Consider the following 18,395-nt stretch of genomic DNA (forward strand, 5'->3'; position numbering starts at 1 on the left):
TAACAAAATCCACCTTCCAGCACCTGAATGCCATGTCCTTGTTTAGTCATGTATTACATTTATTCTAGTGTTCAGCTATCATTTCCTTTTTTATATTGTAATTTACCCTTGCCTCTTGTGTATGTTTCCCTACTTCCTGCCTTTGCAATTTCCAGCTTGTGTGAAGAGATGTGTCTTAGTTAAGGGGCTGCATCCTTCAAAGGACGAAGGATATCTTTTCGGTCCTGCGTAGAACGCTATGACCGAACTGGTCTATGGAGGATTTCCTATTTGCATTACCAGCTTTTCCCGCCCTTACCTTTGCATCACAAAGCTTCACTCCTGTCGCCTAGCAACAAATAGCTAGATGGCTGGCTAAGTAGCTGACATAACTAACAACATGTCATAACATCAACTTGATTTTAAGAACATGATTTTAAGGTAATTTCAAGTTTCAAGGCCCTTTTGTATTTTTTTTTACATTTGTGTCGCTTGCTATTTGATTGAGTTGAAACCAAAAACTTACATTTCAAGTGTATTCGAGTGTATCTCGTTTGAACTGGTACGCAATGAATCTTGTGATATGTTGGGCCGGGAAGAATGCACCCGATGGATCCTTTCGTGGCCAGGAAAAGAATGAGCCTTGGAAATGGGACAGCCTCGATGCGCAGCTGTGATGCAATCGGCCTTGAAATATGTCCTTTGAACTGTGCTTCCAGTGTGGATGTCTCACTCCTGCTATTGCTAGTGTTCTTCGTAGTGTGGTTTCTTTTCTGGATCCTGTCATTCTCGTCTGTTCCCCATGGACTTATTTTTCCCTCTTTTTTTTTTTTACATGAAATCAAGGGCGTAGAATTGGGTAGTCCCTACAGAAATGACTGAATTGTCCCTACCAATAATTTTGTCAAGAAATATATTATACGTAACTGTTGCACTTTCGACCTGCAGAGGAGTCATGCACATGAGACAGCCATCACTCTGTCTGTCACTGTAAACAAGGACTCAAGTCTACAGTTTAGTTCATACACTTCACTAAACTGGAATTTATACAGCAGAACATGTCTCATGCTCAAATGACCACTTTTGTGCCACGGCCCGCTGTCCATATGCATGCGCTCTCTCTTCCTCTCTCTCTCTCTCTCTCTCTCTCTCTCTCTCTCTCTCCCTGAGGAGTGCAGTTCGTTTGAATATTATACATACTAATATTGCTGCCTGAATGTCTTTGGTTACAGTGGGACATTTGGAATGAAAACACCTCATCATCAAAGCTAAGGTATCAAAAGTTACATTTATCCATTATAATTAAGGGATAAAACCTAATGACTGCTACTAATACCAGTTACTGAGGTGGAGATAAAACACGAGATTGGTGTTCATATACGAAAGTAATTTTTTCTTTTCAGTTTCAAGCAATGATGAAACCATAATAATTTGTTTGTGAATTCATAATTCCTTCATAAGGCAGGGAGAGTGCAGATGAAGCAGAGAAATCATTCTGTCCTCACTCTGTCAACTAAACTACTCCGAGACTACTCCGAGATATAATGACATGAATAATCATATTTTAAATCCTGATAGAAAAAATTTAAATTAAATAAATTGAAAAAGTTGAACATTGAAAACAACACCCTTGCATTTAATACACATCCTCTGACAGTCTGCTTTTGGTCCCCATTCTTCTGTGATTATACAAAGTTTATTATGTTAAAGTGCACTAATTTGCACATTATATCATGTTTGTTTATTCCTACTATAACCAAGGTTAAAACATGTCTATTTTGTTGATACCAGATTTTTTCTTGGCTGTGGCTGTTTACAAGAAACCAGAGAATGCATTTTTCACACTAAAGATTTTGTTCAGATTAAACAAACAAAATAAAACTTGTCAATTAGTGAGCCTAAAATGTATTGGTTGCAGATTTTGTAACCTATGGACGGAATCAGGATAGCTGCTTCTTTCTGTGTCAAGTCTTTATGTGACGCAAGTAAGTTGACTGCTGACAGTAGCTTTATATTTAGCTTATAGACATGAAAGTGGTATCAATCTTCTCAACAAACGCTTGGCAGGAAGACAAATATCAATATCCAAAAAAGTGTATATAATATTCCTTTTACTATCCCTTTAAAAAACAAAAAACTCTGTTTATCCTTATGCATTAGGCAGAGCCACATTTTCTTCACAGCGTACGAAATAGCAAGAGAGAGAATTACATCTGCAACCTCAAAGAAAGGAGCATGTGCATGTACACAAAAGGGTGAAATTTAATCTGGATCAGGTGCAGTTATTGATTTCTGTAAATTCTTTCCCTCGCACAAACATCACACAGACAGTGTTAATAAGGCCTCAGTGGTGAAAGAAAATCTTCATTTCTCTGCAATAATTGTATATATATTCTACATGTCTGTGCCAGCCTACTGGCCACAGTACCTGAATGTCAATCTCAGGAAGAATAGATGGAGCCGGGCTTGATGCAGTTGGCAATGATTTGCCAACCCTCGCAGCTCTGACTACCTCCTCTCTGTGTCTGATAAATGCCTTCTCTCATTTTGGTTTACCATGCAGTTGTGCTGGGTGCATGCAGCGAGAGGCCTGCCAAGACACGTCAATACACAATGAAGTATGCACCCCTTTAGGCGTTTTATCCCTGAGTTGTGGTCAGCAGGGGTGAGCCCCAGGAGCACTCTGTCGTGAAATTTCATTTCACGCTTTGTGTGTCTGTTGATTTTTATTGGTCTTTAGACAAAATTACTCAAGATATTGTCAGAAGGTAAAGTCCCCTCTGTACTCAGTGCTTTGAAAAGAGCAGAAAGAGTGTGAGGACATGTGCTTTTTTTCTCTTTAAGTCTGGATATGTAGATGACTAAGAAAGCGTTCATACTCGTGTTTGTCTTTGGAAAACTCTCATACTACCTTTACTCTTAGATGCCTGTGTCTCTGCCTCCTTTGGCGTTCGGAAGCGCAGGGCTTCGCTCAATGGACTCGTCCCAGACATGCTGATGGACTGGACATGCACAATGTAGTCTGTCTCTTCCTCCAAGTCCCATAATGCACAGGAACGTGTGGTGGTGTTGACTTCCTGAATGAATCGCAGCATGCGCACATCTTTCTTCTGTTGAGAATAACATGGGAGAGGAAAGTCATTTATTCATATATATATATATATATATATATATATTTTACCCATACAGAAATTGATCAAAGAGGGACAGACACCTGTCTCCCCCTGCTTTTAGTATACATGCCAAGCAAAAATCCATGTTTTTTAACCTGATGTGGGTTATAATGGCATATGTTGTTTGAACCTCCAGACCAAAGTTCCTATCTACAGTATTTCTTATTCCTCTGCATGAACAACACTGTACAGATGCAAATAAAGTAACCCACACTGATCCTGTAGCTTCTACGCAATAATCTGACACACATCCACATCCTGTGAATGAATGTGAATTTGTGTGTGTACCGTCCACAGCTTGTAAAGTAATGCGATAAATGTCTGTGTCCATGACTTATGTATGGTAAAGTCAGCAGGAATAGTATGTGTTTGCTTTTCTTATACTTGCATAAGCCTAAATGTCAACCAAAATGTTACATTTACACATCCATGTAAGTTGTGTCTTCTCACCTGCTGTGTGATGGCAAAGCCAATGACGGGGTCTCCCTCGGGGATGTCCCATGTCACCACAGCAGAGTTTGCCTTTACCGCTTTGATGGTCACATTGACGGGAGGCGACAAGCTATCTGCAAATAGAAGGAGAAACAGAAGCTTCTTTAATCTTCTGTGGTGTGAAGCAAATGTATGTCAATATATTTCTGCTTCTAAAAAAATGTCATTTTAGTGTACAAAAGTATGATTCAAATTTTTATAGCCAAGCTAGAGATGTCGCTCTTCTTATTACAATGTTACTTGCCACTTTTGTTCTCACTTAAATATCACAATAACTATTAGCGGGATGGCCACGAAATTTAGTTTGTTTTGACATTCATGGTTTACGACATTCAACATCCACCACCTTGCATTATTGCATATACATGAATTTCTAATTGCAGACCAGGAAGATTTTCCAAGTGTATGGTTTAGTACCCACAATTTACAGGTGGACATTGCTGCAGTATTTTATAGGTAGCTTTAGAAACACCAAATATTGGATGAACAAACAATTATAACTGTAGAATAGTAAGAAATTTAAAAATCTATTAGAAGTAACTAAAATCTTTTTCTCATCAACACAGTGCGAAATATCCTCACTCAGGGAATAGGCAATATAGGTGGTGACTTTTGCCGTCAGGTTCTGGAGGATGCTTTCTTGACCCTTAACCGTGTAGCCGCATGGTACAACGGCCCATTCAATTCCATTATAAGTATGATTTATTCTAATACTTTTAAAATATATATTTACAAAATCACTGGAACATGTTAGCATTAAGATAAGTAAAAGCACATTTGTGCTAGAGAGCTGTTGCCAGGTCTTACATCACTCTTACCACCTCTCACTTAAGGCATCAGCGATATAGGCGGTTATAAATAAATGTTTAATGATAGCGGTTGAGGTACACATTTTTACATTTTTAATGATCACTTTAAATGTAAATAAGGAGTGCATAAAATTGACCAAAATATAGCTTTTTTTTGCAAAGAAATTCCTGGGGGAGAATCCCCCAGACCCCCCTTATGTCCTCATATCCAAACACATTGTAGTCAGCTTTGTCTTTATTGTAATATCAAATCAAATGAGCAGGTCTCTTCTGTATAGCTGTTGCAAATGGCATGCAATATATAAAAATGATATTGTGTGGCAGAAAAATGGACTGTAAATGAACTGTACTTATATAGCGCTTTTCTAGTCTTCAGAGTACTTTTACACTACATGTCACATTTACCCATTCACACACTCATTCACACACACCAATTTCCAATCAGGATCTATGCATTCATACCCAATGGGTATGCCTTCAGGAGCAATCTGGGGTTCAGTGTCATGCCCAAGGACACTTGGACATGTGACTGTAGCAGTCAGGGATCGAACCCCCAACCTTTCAATTGAGAAATGACCAACTCTACCACTGAGCCACAGCCGCCACAATAAACTATTGTACCATTCGCAGTGTGGGCCGCCAAATCATGGCCAAAAATGGTTTGTAGTATCAGTGTTTTTTTTACACATAAAATGGTAACTATTTCTCCCCAACTGATGGCAAAAAAATGGCAAAAAATTTAAGGAAAACCTGAATGTGTCTTTAAACATAACTTCTGTTGACGATATCGCCCAGATGTGATTATGAGTCCTGATCCATGATCTTAAAATTATAATATGTAATTTTGTAAAGTAGAGGGTAGCCTTTCTTAAGTTTTTTCTCTTTGAATGTGTATATTGCTGATTGCCTATTGGGATGTGTAAGTTAACTATTGCTGACTCTAATCTCTGAGATCATTGGTCTAAATTAAGATTCAAATGGTATAATAAGTTCTTACATAAAGAATGCAGAAGTGGGGACAAGGTATGGAGTGAGGTTGCGCATGGTGAATTCATGTTAGTTCTCTGTAAATAATATAAAAAAGAAAACAGTCTACACCTGAAATCAATTGAGGTTTCAAAAGATAAACACTATAGTTATTTTTCCTTAGCTTTCTGTGAAACAAAGTTAAACCACCTCTTTGTCCTCATGTTCCAAACTTTCTGGTAACCCTTTGTCTTTCTTTGTCTCCTCTCCCACATATGACTGCTCTAACAGAAAACTAGAGTGGACCTTGGCAATGACCGCAGGCCGTTAATATCCACATGACATGAGAGTCAGCTCTAATGAAACACCAGACAGATGTCTTCATAAAGTCTATTGCATCCCAGTGGCACACAGTCTGCCTTACACTGTGAGATGGGGGTGACTTTGAGCCTAGTTGGATGTCCCTGGTGGTGTGGATGTGTGTGAGTGTCAGCCCAATGATGATCAGAGTGACAGCTAGTTGTCTATCCCATGCTGTGGAGTGTGAAGTGTGACAGCTCCTTAATATCCCTATTCATTAAAGTGCCGCTCTTTAGCAGCATGTGTGTAAATGTATGTGGGTTTACAGTCAAGGAAACAAAGCCAAGCTGCTGTTAAAACACAAACACACACACACACACACACAAACACACACACACACACACACACACACACACACACAGTGAACAGTACTGGTCCTTTAAGCTTTTCACTATTTAATGAACATACTGCGCATCTCTCTGTCACCCTCAGAAAGACAGGATCACTTCTCCCACACGCTCGCCTGGCAGGCTTTCATCCTTCCCTCCTGACCCCTCCTTGGCATCTCCTTCCACTTCCCAAATTGGATACAATGCAGTGGATTTAAAAACAGGGACATAATGCAGGTTACATGGGTTGATGGACTGTAAAGATCATAGTTTGCTTTAAATATATTTTTGTCAGATTTTCCATTTACCAGTTGTGTAGTTCTCATTTTTCAAAGCAGATGGCAACATTTCTTAATGGTCTCATTTATTTATTTTCTTTTCAACAATAATCTTTTATAAGAGACCAAATCACATCTCAATAATAACAAATACATGTTAATTAAACTTTTCCTGGCCTGGGAAATTCCATGATTGTTGATACACAGCTCTGCCAAAATAATACTAACATCTGATTAAAATGTGGGCAGAGGTAGGCTTATTAATACAATGTGTAAATGCAAAGGCCTGCAGTGATCAGATATCATTATCTGGATAATGTCTCTAGATACAGATCAAACTTTCATTTCAGGTTTTCATGCAGGTAAGGCAGGGATGTATAAATGACACTTAGAAAACAGCAGGTGCACTTATTTGTTTAAAAATATATTTATTTAGGATTATTCATGATGTAAGCATATTTGTGAGTGAAATAATGAAGGTATTAAAGATTGTTTTTGATACTAAAAGATTGACCCTTACGTGTGGTGATATACTCACCTTTAGGCCTCTGTAGGTGCATAGTTTTTTAGGGAATTTCTGAAATTACTAAAAGAAAATTGCAACACAGTGATTCCAAGTCTTTTTGGACAGTTTCCACAAGAGAACAGAGGCATTGAAAATGTTACAAATGATACATTGTTCACCTACTATGTAAGTAAAAATATCTAAATGTTAAAACAACCTATTTGATTTTGTTTCTCATTAAATTGCCCAACTGCTGCCTCAACTCTGGATATTAGTGCATTTTTTTGATCCGTTCAGTTTGCTCTTGTTATGCGTCTGATTGTGGAGAGAAGCTCTCTGCACCTCCACTCTCTGCTCCGCTTTCAGGCATTAGTTGAGCGCACACTGATGCATCTCAACTCCATGCACAGATGGATGATGAGCAGGGAGAGGAGGGGGCAGCTCTTTCAACGGTTTATTTTTTAAACGAGCGTGCAACAGCAGCTTGTCCATATAATAATCACCGTCATGCATAACGGATCCAGACCGCCCCAACAAATGTGGACAAAGTGTGCCCATGTGCCGGTATACCGGTGCGACAAATATACCAGCATAAAATGCAGAGAGAGGAATGTTTTTGTTATTCAGTATTTTAGCCAGACGATGGCGCTATCCGGTTGTTAAGAAGTGACGTCACACCTCCGCATTAAACTTTTTCCGGGCCCAAGCATATTTACAATATGCCGCAGTGCTGTTTCCCTCGCTGTTTTAAGTGAGGAAAACTAACTTAATTGTTGCTCACGCTTCGTCATGGACATGCACCGTCATGATTGCCATTGCAGCCAACATCCTTCACAACAATCAACGTTAATATAGGCTGCCAGCTACTGCTAGCTACAGCACCAGTAGTAAGGAAAAACTGAAACAGTGTTGAAATAACTTGTATACATGTTTTTATTAATAAATAGCTATAGAAAACCTTTGCCCCAAATGTCTGCATAATGACTCATTTAAATACGCGCAAACTGCACTGGAGCACAGACATGCTGTTTGCTCTACAGCGCACTTTGGGGTGCATTCAACTCTCTGTGTGTGCTTGGAGAATGAGGTGGAGTCTTTTTGTGTCATTTGCACAGGTTAAGCTGGCGCAAAAGCTGCATAATCCTTTAGTGAATTCCCCCCGAACTGTGTATCCTCTCCAGCTATACTTCACTCATGAACTCAATCACCTAAAACAGTGTGATACAGTGTGACACCTGAGCTAACGGCAAAGGGCTGGGGTGGTGTTGTGGCTTCAAATCACCCCTTTGGGGAAATATTACTGATTTCTAGGCTACCAACTTATGGCAGCCCTGCAATCCTTATCCTCTGAGAAACACATTTCCCAGATTCAGGGCCCTGGGCTGGTTCTGCTCCCTAGGATGCCAATGAGTTAGTCAGTAGGATTGTGAACAAACATGAAAACTGCCTGTCAGGAACTTCATATTGTACTTGGCATTTAAGGGGTAGCAACAGTCCTCGGGTAGCACCTTTGTTCCTTTCTTTGAATCCTTTTGGATCTCTGTGCTGCTACTAATTTATGTTTAGCAACTTAAACCACTTTGGCTTATGACTAATACTAAGTCTCTTTGAAGGAAGCAATAACCAGCAGGAGCGAGTGATTATTAGTTGCATGCTTTTGAAGGACCACTTTGTTAGTGGGAAGACATAAAACAGCTATAACAGTTAGAATAGCCTGAGGCTACAGGGTAATTATTGATTATAAATGAACTAATGTTGATAAGGTGATGATGTCTCACACCATAGCTGGGGAATTACATATATTTCCTGCTTGTTCGCCCACTAAATAGGCATTGAGTCTCAGAGCTGTATAGCTGCAGTGGTGCTGTGTTCTTGGGGCGTAGAATACAGCTAAAAGCTAGCATAAAGCTGGCCGGAATGCAAGTGTCCCCTCGTTCATAGTTAAGGACTGTGATAGAGCCATTAGGATTTTGTGCAGGTTTGCCCCTGCATGCATCAGAGGAGACCTTGGCACGTGGTCTCATCCTTGTGGAGGGACACACACAAAAACACACTGGTAAGTTAGGCGAATCCCTGGAAAGGAAGTAAACAGAAGGCTTTAATGCATCTCACTTAAAATCCAAAACATCTGGTGAATTAAGGTAGGTTAATGCACGTGTCATCTTTACCTGACGGCACACGTGTTTTTCATTAGAGACTGCCTTCTATTTGCTTGCTTTTTTCCTGTCTTTTCTAAATGACTGCTTGAAATGTTACATAACCCACAAAAGAGAGCTCCCCTATATCCTCTTTTCTCCTTCTTGCCCCATCATTTGTTTTTCATACAACTGCCAGAGCTTTTGGATCTGCATCCATCCTTTTTTTGTCTTTGGAAATCCACCTCATATATTTTCCTTTATTTTTTTCATCTGTTCACTTTACTATCTCTCTGGGACTATAATGGACACTTAGCACTAAACCTCCCCCTCAAACACAACTGCTACGTTTTTCTGTTATTTCTCTTTTCTTTTTCATCGCTGTCTGTCTCTCCAATGCTCCTTGCTTTATTTCTGTGCAGCTACTACACTTGGGCTTTTTGGCAGCTCCTCCATAGCCTGGTGTGTAAAGCGTTCTGCCTGCAACTGAGACTTCAATGGGAATCTGGGTGCAAGGAGCAGATGGTGGGTGAAAAAGGGGAGACGATAGCCTTGCTGTGACTCACTCATCTGCTATTCCGCTATTGATTAGCCACATGGTACTAACACTCAGGCTGAGATCAACCTAGTATAAGTAATTATGCAGCTTATAAATTGAGGCTACTTTATTGTCCTCCAATAGATTTGGATTTGGAATTTATTTAGGATGTCATCTTTTAACAGCCACAGAATGCTTATGTATGAAGGTGAAATGTTGTATATTCTGCATCTGTGATCGTGGAACGGAGCCTGTGCCTTCTCTGTGTTCCATTCTGCCTCTGTGCACAGGCGAAAGCTGTCAAATAATCACACCTAAGGGTGTTTTTGTTCCTTTGTGGAAAAATTAGTTATTTAATTACAGGAAATGAATTTTTCAACCCTGCTGGCCACAATAATGCTGAGGAAGGGGGGTGGGATTGAACAACAAAATCTTTCTCCCTGTTTTTCCATCTGTAGACACACAGGCACACACGGGCATGTGTGTAACTTCACACACACACACACACACACACACACACACACACACACACACACACACACACACACACACACACACACACACACACACACAGGCACACGCACACGCACTTTCCTCTAATTAAATGTCAAAAGGTAGGGTATGAAAATCAATGCAGCATTGTGGGCAGAGAGAATGCAAGCCAGCTAATTCAAAAGGCAAAGGAGTGCCGTGAGGCTGATTATTTGACAAGCCCACTGCTAATTAAATCTACTCCAAAATCAGACACACATCACACACACACTCTCTCTCACACACACACACACACACACCACCACCACCACCACACAAATACACACACTCCCACACACACACACACACACACACACACACAACAAGGAGGAAAACAGCAGTATGTAATGGGGCTTATAACGCTAAAGGAGCTAACAGCTTGATATAAGGTTATGAATATGATATTAGCACTTGATAGATCATTTTCCCCTGTTCTCTATCTTTCACCACAGGATTGTTTTAGCTTTTTTTCTGTCTCTCTCTGTGGAGGTCCTCCAGACCCGCTGAGGACTCTGCAACAGCTTGTAAAGTAATGCCTACAGTAGCTGCCTGGGAGGATTGGTGTCACACGGAGGTGGAGGTGGAGAATACGAGGATTCATTCATCTGATTCCTCCATGTTTCGCTCTCATCTTGCCACTTGCATTCCGTCTGTCTCTCCCTTGCTTTGTCTTTCTCTTCTGTAGATCTAACGCTAGCATTCTCTTCCTTTTAAATACATTAATTTGCTTTCTCTCTATCCATCATTCCCATCATCTCCGTGTCTCTCTTCAGTAAGAAGTCCCTTAAAAGTCCATGCAGTGTGATTGACAATGACCCCTGACTGAGGATTGATGCACACCCACAGAAACAGGACTTGCAGCTCCCAGCACAAAAAATTGTTCATGGGAAACTGACATACACGTTTAAAAAGCTCACATGTACACATGTTCTTGCTTTTGCATATATAAATGCCTGTCTACATCAATGACTCATATATCTCCATCTGCTCTCATTGTACAGAACTGATGCCAAAATAGCCCCTGTGATTCATACTGCAATCTTGCGATGGTGACGTCATTTGGAGCCAGAGTCTGCACAGTAGAGATCGGCGGGAGGCGCGGCCATAGCCACTTCCACTAACCAAAACACACGCTTAACTTGCCGCAAAAACACTAAAGATCCCGCACACAGGCATGTTTAACAGCAGAACAGCTTCTTTGTGTTGGTCTGAGGTTAAAATTCACAGATATGTATACTGCAATGACTGAAACGATTGTTTTAGTTACGTTTCCTCTCGCCATTCCTCCTCTACTCTGCTTACCCGGAACTGATTGGCTGCAGGAGCTGGATTTGACAACAGAGCTGACAATAATCTTTTTTACAGCATCAAATAACTAATTTAAAATAAACATGTCAGAAAAAATTACATTTGGACGTAAATCAGCACGATAAGAACTAACTATAATGACAGAAACCATGTTTGAGAAAAATGTATTTGACATGTATTTTGATGTTATAGTTTGACTCATGTCCCACCTGTTAACATGGTGGAGGCGGGCTTTATGGCCTATACTGCAGCCAGCCAGCACGGGGCGCTCGGAATGTTTTGGCTTCACTTTTAGGGACCTGTCATGTTGTCCATCTTAATATACAGTCCATGGTCTACCGAGTTACATTTACAGAAACACAAGCATTACTAGAATTGCCGCCACACATTTGTGTGCTAATTCCCTCCTTGGGACAGCAGAGCGAGCGAGTGGAGATCACTACGGCAAGATGTAACAAATTTCTCTCAAGGTGTTGCTGAGATATTGATTTCATGAGAATGGGATACACACACATGGGCAACCTGAAATCACAATGCCTTTCACCAGGGCTGCCGAAGGTGCAGAGGCATTAAAATGCCCATTAATGCTCATCTGTGTCAGACAAAACTTCTGGAACAAGAGTCAAAACTTTTTTAAGAGCAAACGGTTGTGCAAAAGTTTTTCTTTGGTGAAAGTAGTGCAGGTAACCTCCTCAGGGGGCCCACCTGTGCTGCAGACTGTTTAAATGTAAAACACCATCTGGAACCCCCCCAGATTTGACTGCCCGGTGCCAAATAAAAACTGTATTTTTATGATCTGCCAGTGGAGGAGGAGGAATCAGGGGACACGTTTTGTGATCAAACCATGTGTATGCTCATATCTACACTTTGAGTTCTTTCAATTTCTTATTTTGAAACAAGCAAATTTCACTTTCTTCTTTTCAACAAACAAACAAAACAAGGCTTTAAGTAGTCTAGCAAAGCCCAATTGCCTTTTGGATTAAACTTATAATTGAATTATTGGATAATTGAGAACCCTTACAGACAAGGCATAATTGTATTTCAGACAAACTACTCTTGGTGTATCATCATTTGTGTGTAATAATAACTTAATAACAATAAAACTAATTTTGGAAACAAGAGAAATGTAGTAGATCACACATGAAATACATTAACACTACAGACATTACAGGTGCTCCTTTGGTCTCAAACAAATACTCATAAATGTGACTATGGGGATGAAGTTGACCACATATGGTATTCTGGGAGCGTTCCTGTATGTAAATGAGTCACAAGCAGATTGATGGCAGCTCAGACCCTCCCCTACCTGAACAAGTGATATGACGGACTTAATACTGTACAGATGATAGACTACGTCAGAAAGCTGTCACTGCCACGTCAGTCTTTTGGCACTGCTGTCTTTTTCTCCCACAGGCCTGGTGTCTTGATGATTGCACCAATCTGTCCTCTAATGCCTGCTTCTTTTCTTCTTCTGCCAGAAAAGAAGCAACCTGACATCTCTTAACAAATGTAAACATAGTTACAGAAAAATGTCCAAGTAAAATTACATCAACAGCAATTTCTGAGTTTAAAAAAAAAAGTGTGATTAGAAATGTTTTTTTCTCAAAAGGTTGGGACAGAAGCTAAGACGAGTTGTACAGGTCATAGTCAATGATTTATGAATTTGAGTGTCGACATAAAAGTCAGAATATCAGATTCCAAAAATTCTATGTTTATTTTTTAACTTTTGTGGAAATGTATGGGCAGAAATTTGGATATGGCTTGCATGATTTTGGCATGTATGGGCAAGATACAATAATAAAAACTTGAATTCCCTATTTTTAAATTATATGGTAGAAAACTGAAATAAACAATAGTAACACTGAACTGAACAATAACTGTTGTTGAAACACATACTGTAATTACATGCAATAAATCATAATAAAATATTTCCTGCAGAACCCCCAAATCTGATGCAACATAAAGAAAATACAGCAAAATTGTGGTATTCTCAAATATGTTAGAAAAATAAGTAAGGTAGAAAGACAATAACAAAGGGCTAATATAATTACAAATAGCTAATCTTAAGCCCCTTTCGCACTGGTCAAAAAAACCTGTTAACACTCTGCTTTTTTGTGTGGGAAAGGCTACAATCGGCATTCAATCCGGGTCAAATGACTCTGCAGAAGACCCGGGTAAATATCACCTCGGCTCCGATCGGCAATAATGGGAACACAAAACCCAGGTCGACACTCTAATCTCAGCCCCCTTTCAGGTGCGATGCTATGACGCGCATTGCAGTTCCAGCCGCTGTCGCGTAAATACAGAAGACATCATACAATTGCAAAATTTGTTCTTTGTTTCTTGCAAGATGTAGCGAGGTGAGAGAGCTTCTTCTGATCCGAAGGGAAGAAGCAATAAGGCGACAGGTTTCTGGCACAGTAAGTTGTTTACTAACACTGTCTCCAGTGTGTTTGTGACGTCAGACAGTGACGCAGCAGAAAAGAGACGGAAAGGAGTAGCGGGTCTTCCTGGGTGTGAAAAACCAGCGTCAACACGCTAATTTTGGTGGGAAAGGGGTATTACTCCCATATAAGCTACAGGGAACCCAATGAGCAGATAATCTAAACCTGCACACAAACAAGCATCTGTTACACAGCCTATTCAGAGGGAACAAAATGATTCAGCCCGCCAATCAGAAGTCTGTCCCAGATACCCAGCAGATCTATAGGACACACATTCGAATAAAGTCAGGACAGAGTTGCATTTAAAGATCATGAACATTAGCCCATCCTGCTTTTGCTCTAATGCTGATGATGAACATAAAGATCACACATCTCATTGTGTGCATGTGACAAAAGTGCTGTCTGCAAAAAAAAAGAACATCAGGTGACCCCAAGGCAGTGTTTTCAGATGTACAATACAATACATTTTGTCTTCCGAACTATCCCAAAGCATAAACACATATTTATCTTAGGAAACCATCTTTTTCTGTGTTGTAAATATGAACAGTTTGATTCTGTTTCCTGCTGACAATTGGTGTAAGAAAAGAGAAGACAGGAAACTGTACAAACTTTAGCTCTCGCATTTTAACACTTCTCCATTACTGTTAGATGGCTTAGCACTTGACATATTATATACTGTACTCAAAGGATTTATCACATGGCAGGTGGCCAAGATTATTTGCTTTACAGCATAGAAAATAACTTCTGAGGTCACCAATAATTATAAGCCTTCCTCCAACAAAGAGAACAGCCTGCAGCTGCAGCTTTGCACTGCTTGCATCAGAGCTCAATACCTTGATTGATTAATTGATTTTCCTTGTTTTCTTTTTTCCTTTCTCCATCTCAGAACTGTTAGGGACTGGAGAAAATTGCCTTCAAGGATTTATGGCCTCATTTAGATGAATGTGTTAAAGTTCGATTTACATTTTAAATCGAAGCATTGCCTCTCCTGTCCCTGTATCAACCAACAGTTTATGAGGGTAAATAAACACAGACACACTAAAGATGTCACAGTAGTGAAAATTTTATGGAGCCGTGGCGCACACACCCTCTCACTTCTGCAAGTCCACCTCCCTGCCGCTAAATTGATTTTGCATGGTTTTCAAGTTTTCGAGACAAAAACTTGAATCACCAAAAGGCAATAAATGTAGTTCCCAAGTAACTCAAGTTGTCAAGTTTTGTAAATATTGATACTCATTGGTTTTTAATTTATACCTGACCTAAAAAAAGCAGAAAAAACTCATCTTTAAGTCCATTTGCTGCTCCAGAGCTTTTGATCATTTAACACAGTCTTCATCAGCAGATAAAAAGGATTTCAAATCAGGGTGAAAGACGGTCTATTCACAAGACTTCTCATCCACTATTGCTTAGAAGTTAAGGTTACCTGTTGGGAAGATAATTTGATCAAAAGTTACAGAACAGCAACAGAATGGACCTTGAGGTGAGGATGAAAACATCATCAGATGTCATCACTGAAACGCATGATCACATGATGACCTTGTGCATTTCTTTGTGTTTTTTGTCATTGTTTACCACAAATGCAACACATTTTTCGTTTAATATTTTGCAAATCAACAGTTAAAAATGATGAGGGTCATATTTATTAGTCTATTATACTTTTTATTTAATACCAAGCCATGTAGGCACTTATTAATGGTTTATAACACACTGTATTGCACTGAGCAGATAAAGGACATTTTAAGTATTTATAAATGTGTTTGTCTCCAATGGTAACTCCTCTAATGAAGTCTCCATAACTTATGTATAAACAGTTAACACATTTTGGATAACGAAACAAATCCAAGAGTGAAATATGAAAAACAAATTATTTCAGTATTTGTATGAAGAGTTAGTAAATGCTTTACAACACCCTGTAAGTATTTCTTCATGTGCCCAATGTTGCATCATTATGTGCAGCTATATGTTATCAGGCATGTAATAGCTATTTATTCATCAGATTTGAATGTTTCATTAGAGAAGTAACAAATGCATCAATAAACACTTAAACCTTTAACAAACCAATCTTAGCTTATATTTACATTACCGCGTGTAAGACATTTATGAAAACTAGAGGTTGTGGAAAATATTCAGACACAACTGCCTTGTGTTGTTTTATTTGTGTAATCTAAATGTTTTAAGTGCTATTAAATCAATGTAATATGAGAACCAGCAAAAACAAAAGAAATGTCAGTGTTTGTAAATATAAATGCTTTGTGTGTAATATAGACTTCTTACAGTATTTAAATGTTAACTTTTGTGAGAGAAAGACAACAGCACACAACACACATAAAGTAAGCAGCTTTGTCTCAGAACACTGTCAAGGTTGTATTAGTGTATGTGTTTGGAAGAGAGAGGAGCAGCACAGTGATCCATCATCAGTGATAAGCTGAGGAGGGGGGAAGATACCCATCAAACCAGGGTTGAGTCAAGAGGTGGTACGACATTCTAGTGCAGTTATTGGTCAAGTTTAGGTGCGTGAGAGGTATGGGCTCTAAAAACCATGACCTATAGATGCATACATATGTTGGACACCAGAACTCACTCACACACTAGCAAAGCCCGCTTCATTGACATTTAAATGGATCTATAGAGGACAACTGAGGCTCCTCAGAAGTCCAAATACGTGTTTCCAGATGCCAATGACAGCACCCAGCTTCTGGACTCTAGGCCTAAAGGTAAACATGCCTTGCAATCTTCAGTAGTAAACAACTGTTCTAGAAATATTTCTGATTTTCACAAAGACACTCAGTGTTCATTTACAGCATGTCAACATTTAGCTTAGAAATGTGTGTGCGCGCAGCCGTTTGTAGTACGTGTACACGCACGCACGCACGCACTCACACACACGCGCACACACACACACACACACACTCCCTGTTTTGTTTCAGAAATTCAAATGTGAATGCTTCAAACCATTTAAGTGTCTTTAGATAACAACATCAAAATGCACAGTCTTCCTTGCCTTGAATACAACAGACTACGCAACGTCTCACAAAAACAATACCGGTTCAAATCTAAAGCTTGTACGATGCAGCTCCATGTAAGACAGCAGCGTTTCACACATGCCCTTACACTCCCTCCATTGTTCGTTTAATTTGGCGATAAAATATCACGCTGTAAGATGCTGCTCCAAAATGCACAGAAACCTCCCTTTAATGCACATAAACGTAAACTTACCCGCTGTGACTCGAGAGACGCAGAGACAGCTGAGGACGAGCAGGGAAAATCTCTCCATCTTTCTAACGCTCGGTCGACGTGCGGTCCCATTTACTCTTGATGAGGGTTATGTGTTAACAGTCGAACTGGTGTGCCGTGTTATGCTGCTCGGCATTCACGTCAGTTGATGCGTGTCGTCTCGACTGAAAAAGGGACAACGGCGGGTCTATCTGTGGCTTTTCAGCACCTCAGACAGCGCAACAGCAACACATATGCTCATTCCAGAGCCTTCATTATTCCCGAGTCACCGGCGATGAGCGAATCGGTAACCGGCATTGTTTTCGACTTGTGTCGAGCCCTGGAGCCTTTAGTTAAGTCATCGGTCCGTCCTCCAAAAAAAACCACTCCCCGATCTGCTGCTGCTGCTGTTCCTGGTGATGCTGGATATGGTTTTCAGCTCGGATACTGCAGGCAGATAGGTACGTGCTGGCTTTGTGCATAAGCATTTGGACGTTCCCTGCCCACAACACTGACTCCTGGTGGCTTTGCAGTGAGAAGAGGTTGCAAGACGTCCAAGATCACCTGGCTAAATAATACATTAACCCTAAGTCGAGGAATGTCGAAATATGGCTATATGAAAGAAACGTTTAGACTCTCCATTTTTTTCTATTTCCAGGCCTTACCCAATTTCACTCTTATCTATTTGCCTGCCATTTATTAGCATCATTTGCCCTTTTTTCTCTCTGCTACCCTCTTATCCCGCATGTTTTACAAACGCAAAGGTCCACCATCAAACAATCCAAGCTGTGATAACTGAGTATACTGACTTCTCTCTGGCCTCCAGAGTAGCCAGGGACAAGCACAGTTGATCAAATGCAACTTGTCACCAAGTCCTCTTCTTTGATCGAGCATGGCTGCTTTCTCTCCCTTATCCTCCTGCTTCACTTGCCCACTTGGTGAGCCAGTGCTCTGAATTATTGCTGCCCACTCTTTGATTAAATATGCATACACTGGCCCACGCAAACAGCCGTCTGTGCAAAGAGAAGGTCTTTTTCCACTTTAAACTTTAAAAACAAGCATGTGCCTCTTGACTTTACCGCTGCCCACCTCCCCCCCATAAACATAAATGCATAAAAATAAAACATGTACATGATACAGTGGTTACAAAAGAGGATAAAGTCTTCATACAGTACCTGAGTGCCTAGTTTCCCTGCAGCCTGCTGTGGACTTCTTGGAGCTTTCTGGGGTATGTGTGCGTGCGTGCGCACAAACTTTAAGTTCTGAGTCAGGAGACCAGCTCTGTCTCCAAGCTTTGTCCCCAAGAAATATTTCTTTCAACCGCTGTGCACCCTC

At 40.2% G+C, this 18,395-nt stretch overlaps 1 protein-coding gene across 2 annotated transcripts in view; it reads right to left on the bottom strand.

The window, feature by feature from the left end:
* fndc5a (fibronectin type III domain containing 5a) overlaps positions 1-17,337 on the bottom strand; it is a 34,454-nt gene extending 17,117 nt beyond the window's left edge. For both annotated transcript variants that reach the window (XR_011308081.1, XM_069662211.1), the window contains exons 1-3: positions 17,064-17,337; positions 3,603-3,718; positions 2,891-3,089 (exon numbers count right to left, since the gene is read on the bottom strand). Coding sequence is in view for 1 of the 2 variants with exons in the window: in XM_069662211.1 (XP_069518312.1) it covers positions 2,891-3,089; positions 3,603-3,718; positions 17,064-17,121 (373 nt within the window). In the remaining variant the exon portion in view is untranslated. The remainder of the gene's footprint in view (positions 1-2,890; positions 3,090-3,602; positions 3,719-17,063) is intronic.
* Positions 17,338-18,395: the final 1,058 nt, after the last annotated feature.

The sequence above is a fragment of the Semicossyphus pulcher genome, unplaced genomic scaffold (genome assembly GCF_022749685.1).
Source record: "Semicossyphus pulcher isolate SPU_LCO1_2020_fin unplaced genomic scaffold, fSemPul1.0.p SCAF_14, whole genome shotgun sequence".
NCBI classification, from domain to species: Eukaryota; Metazoa; Chordata; class Actinopteri; order Labriformes; family Labridae; genus Semicossyphus; species Semicossyphus pulcher.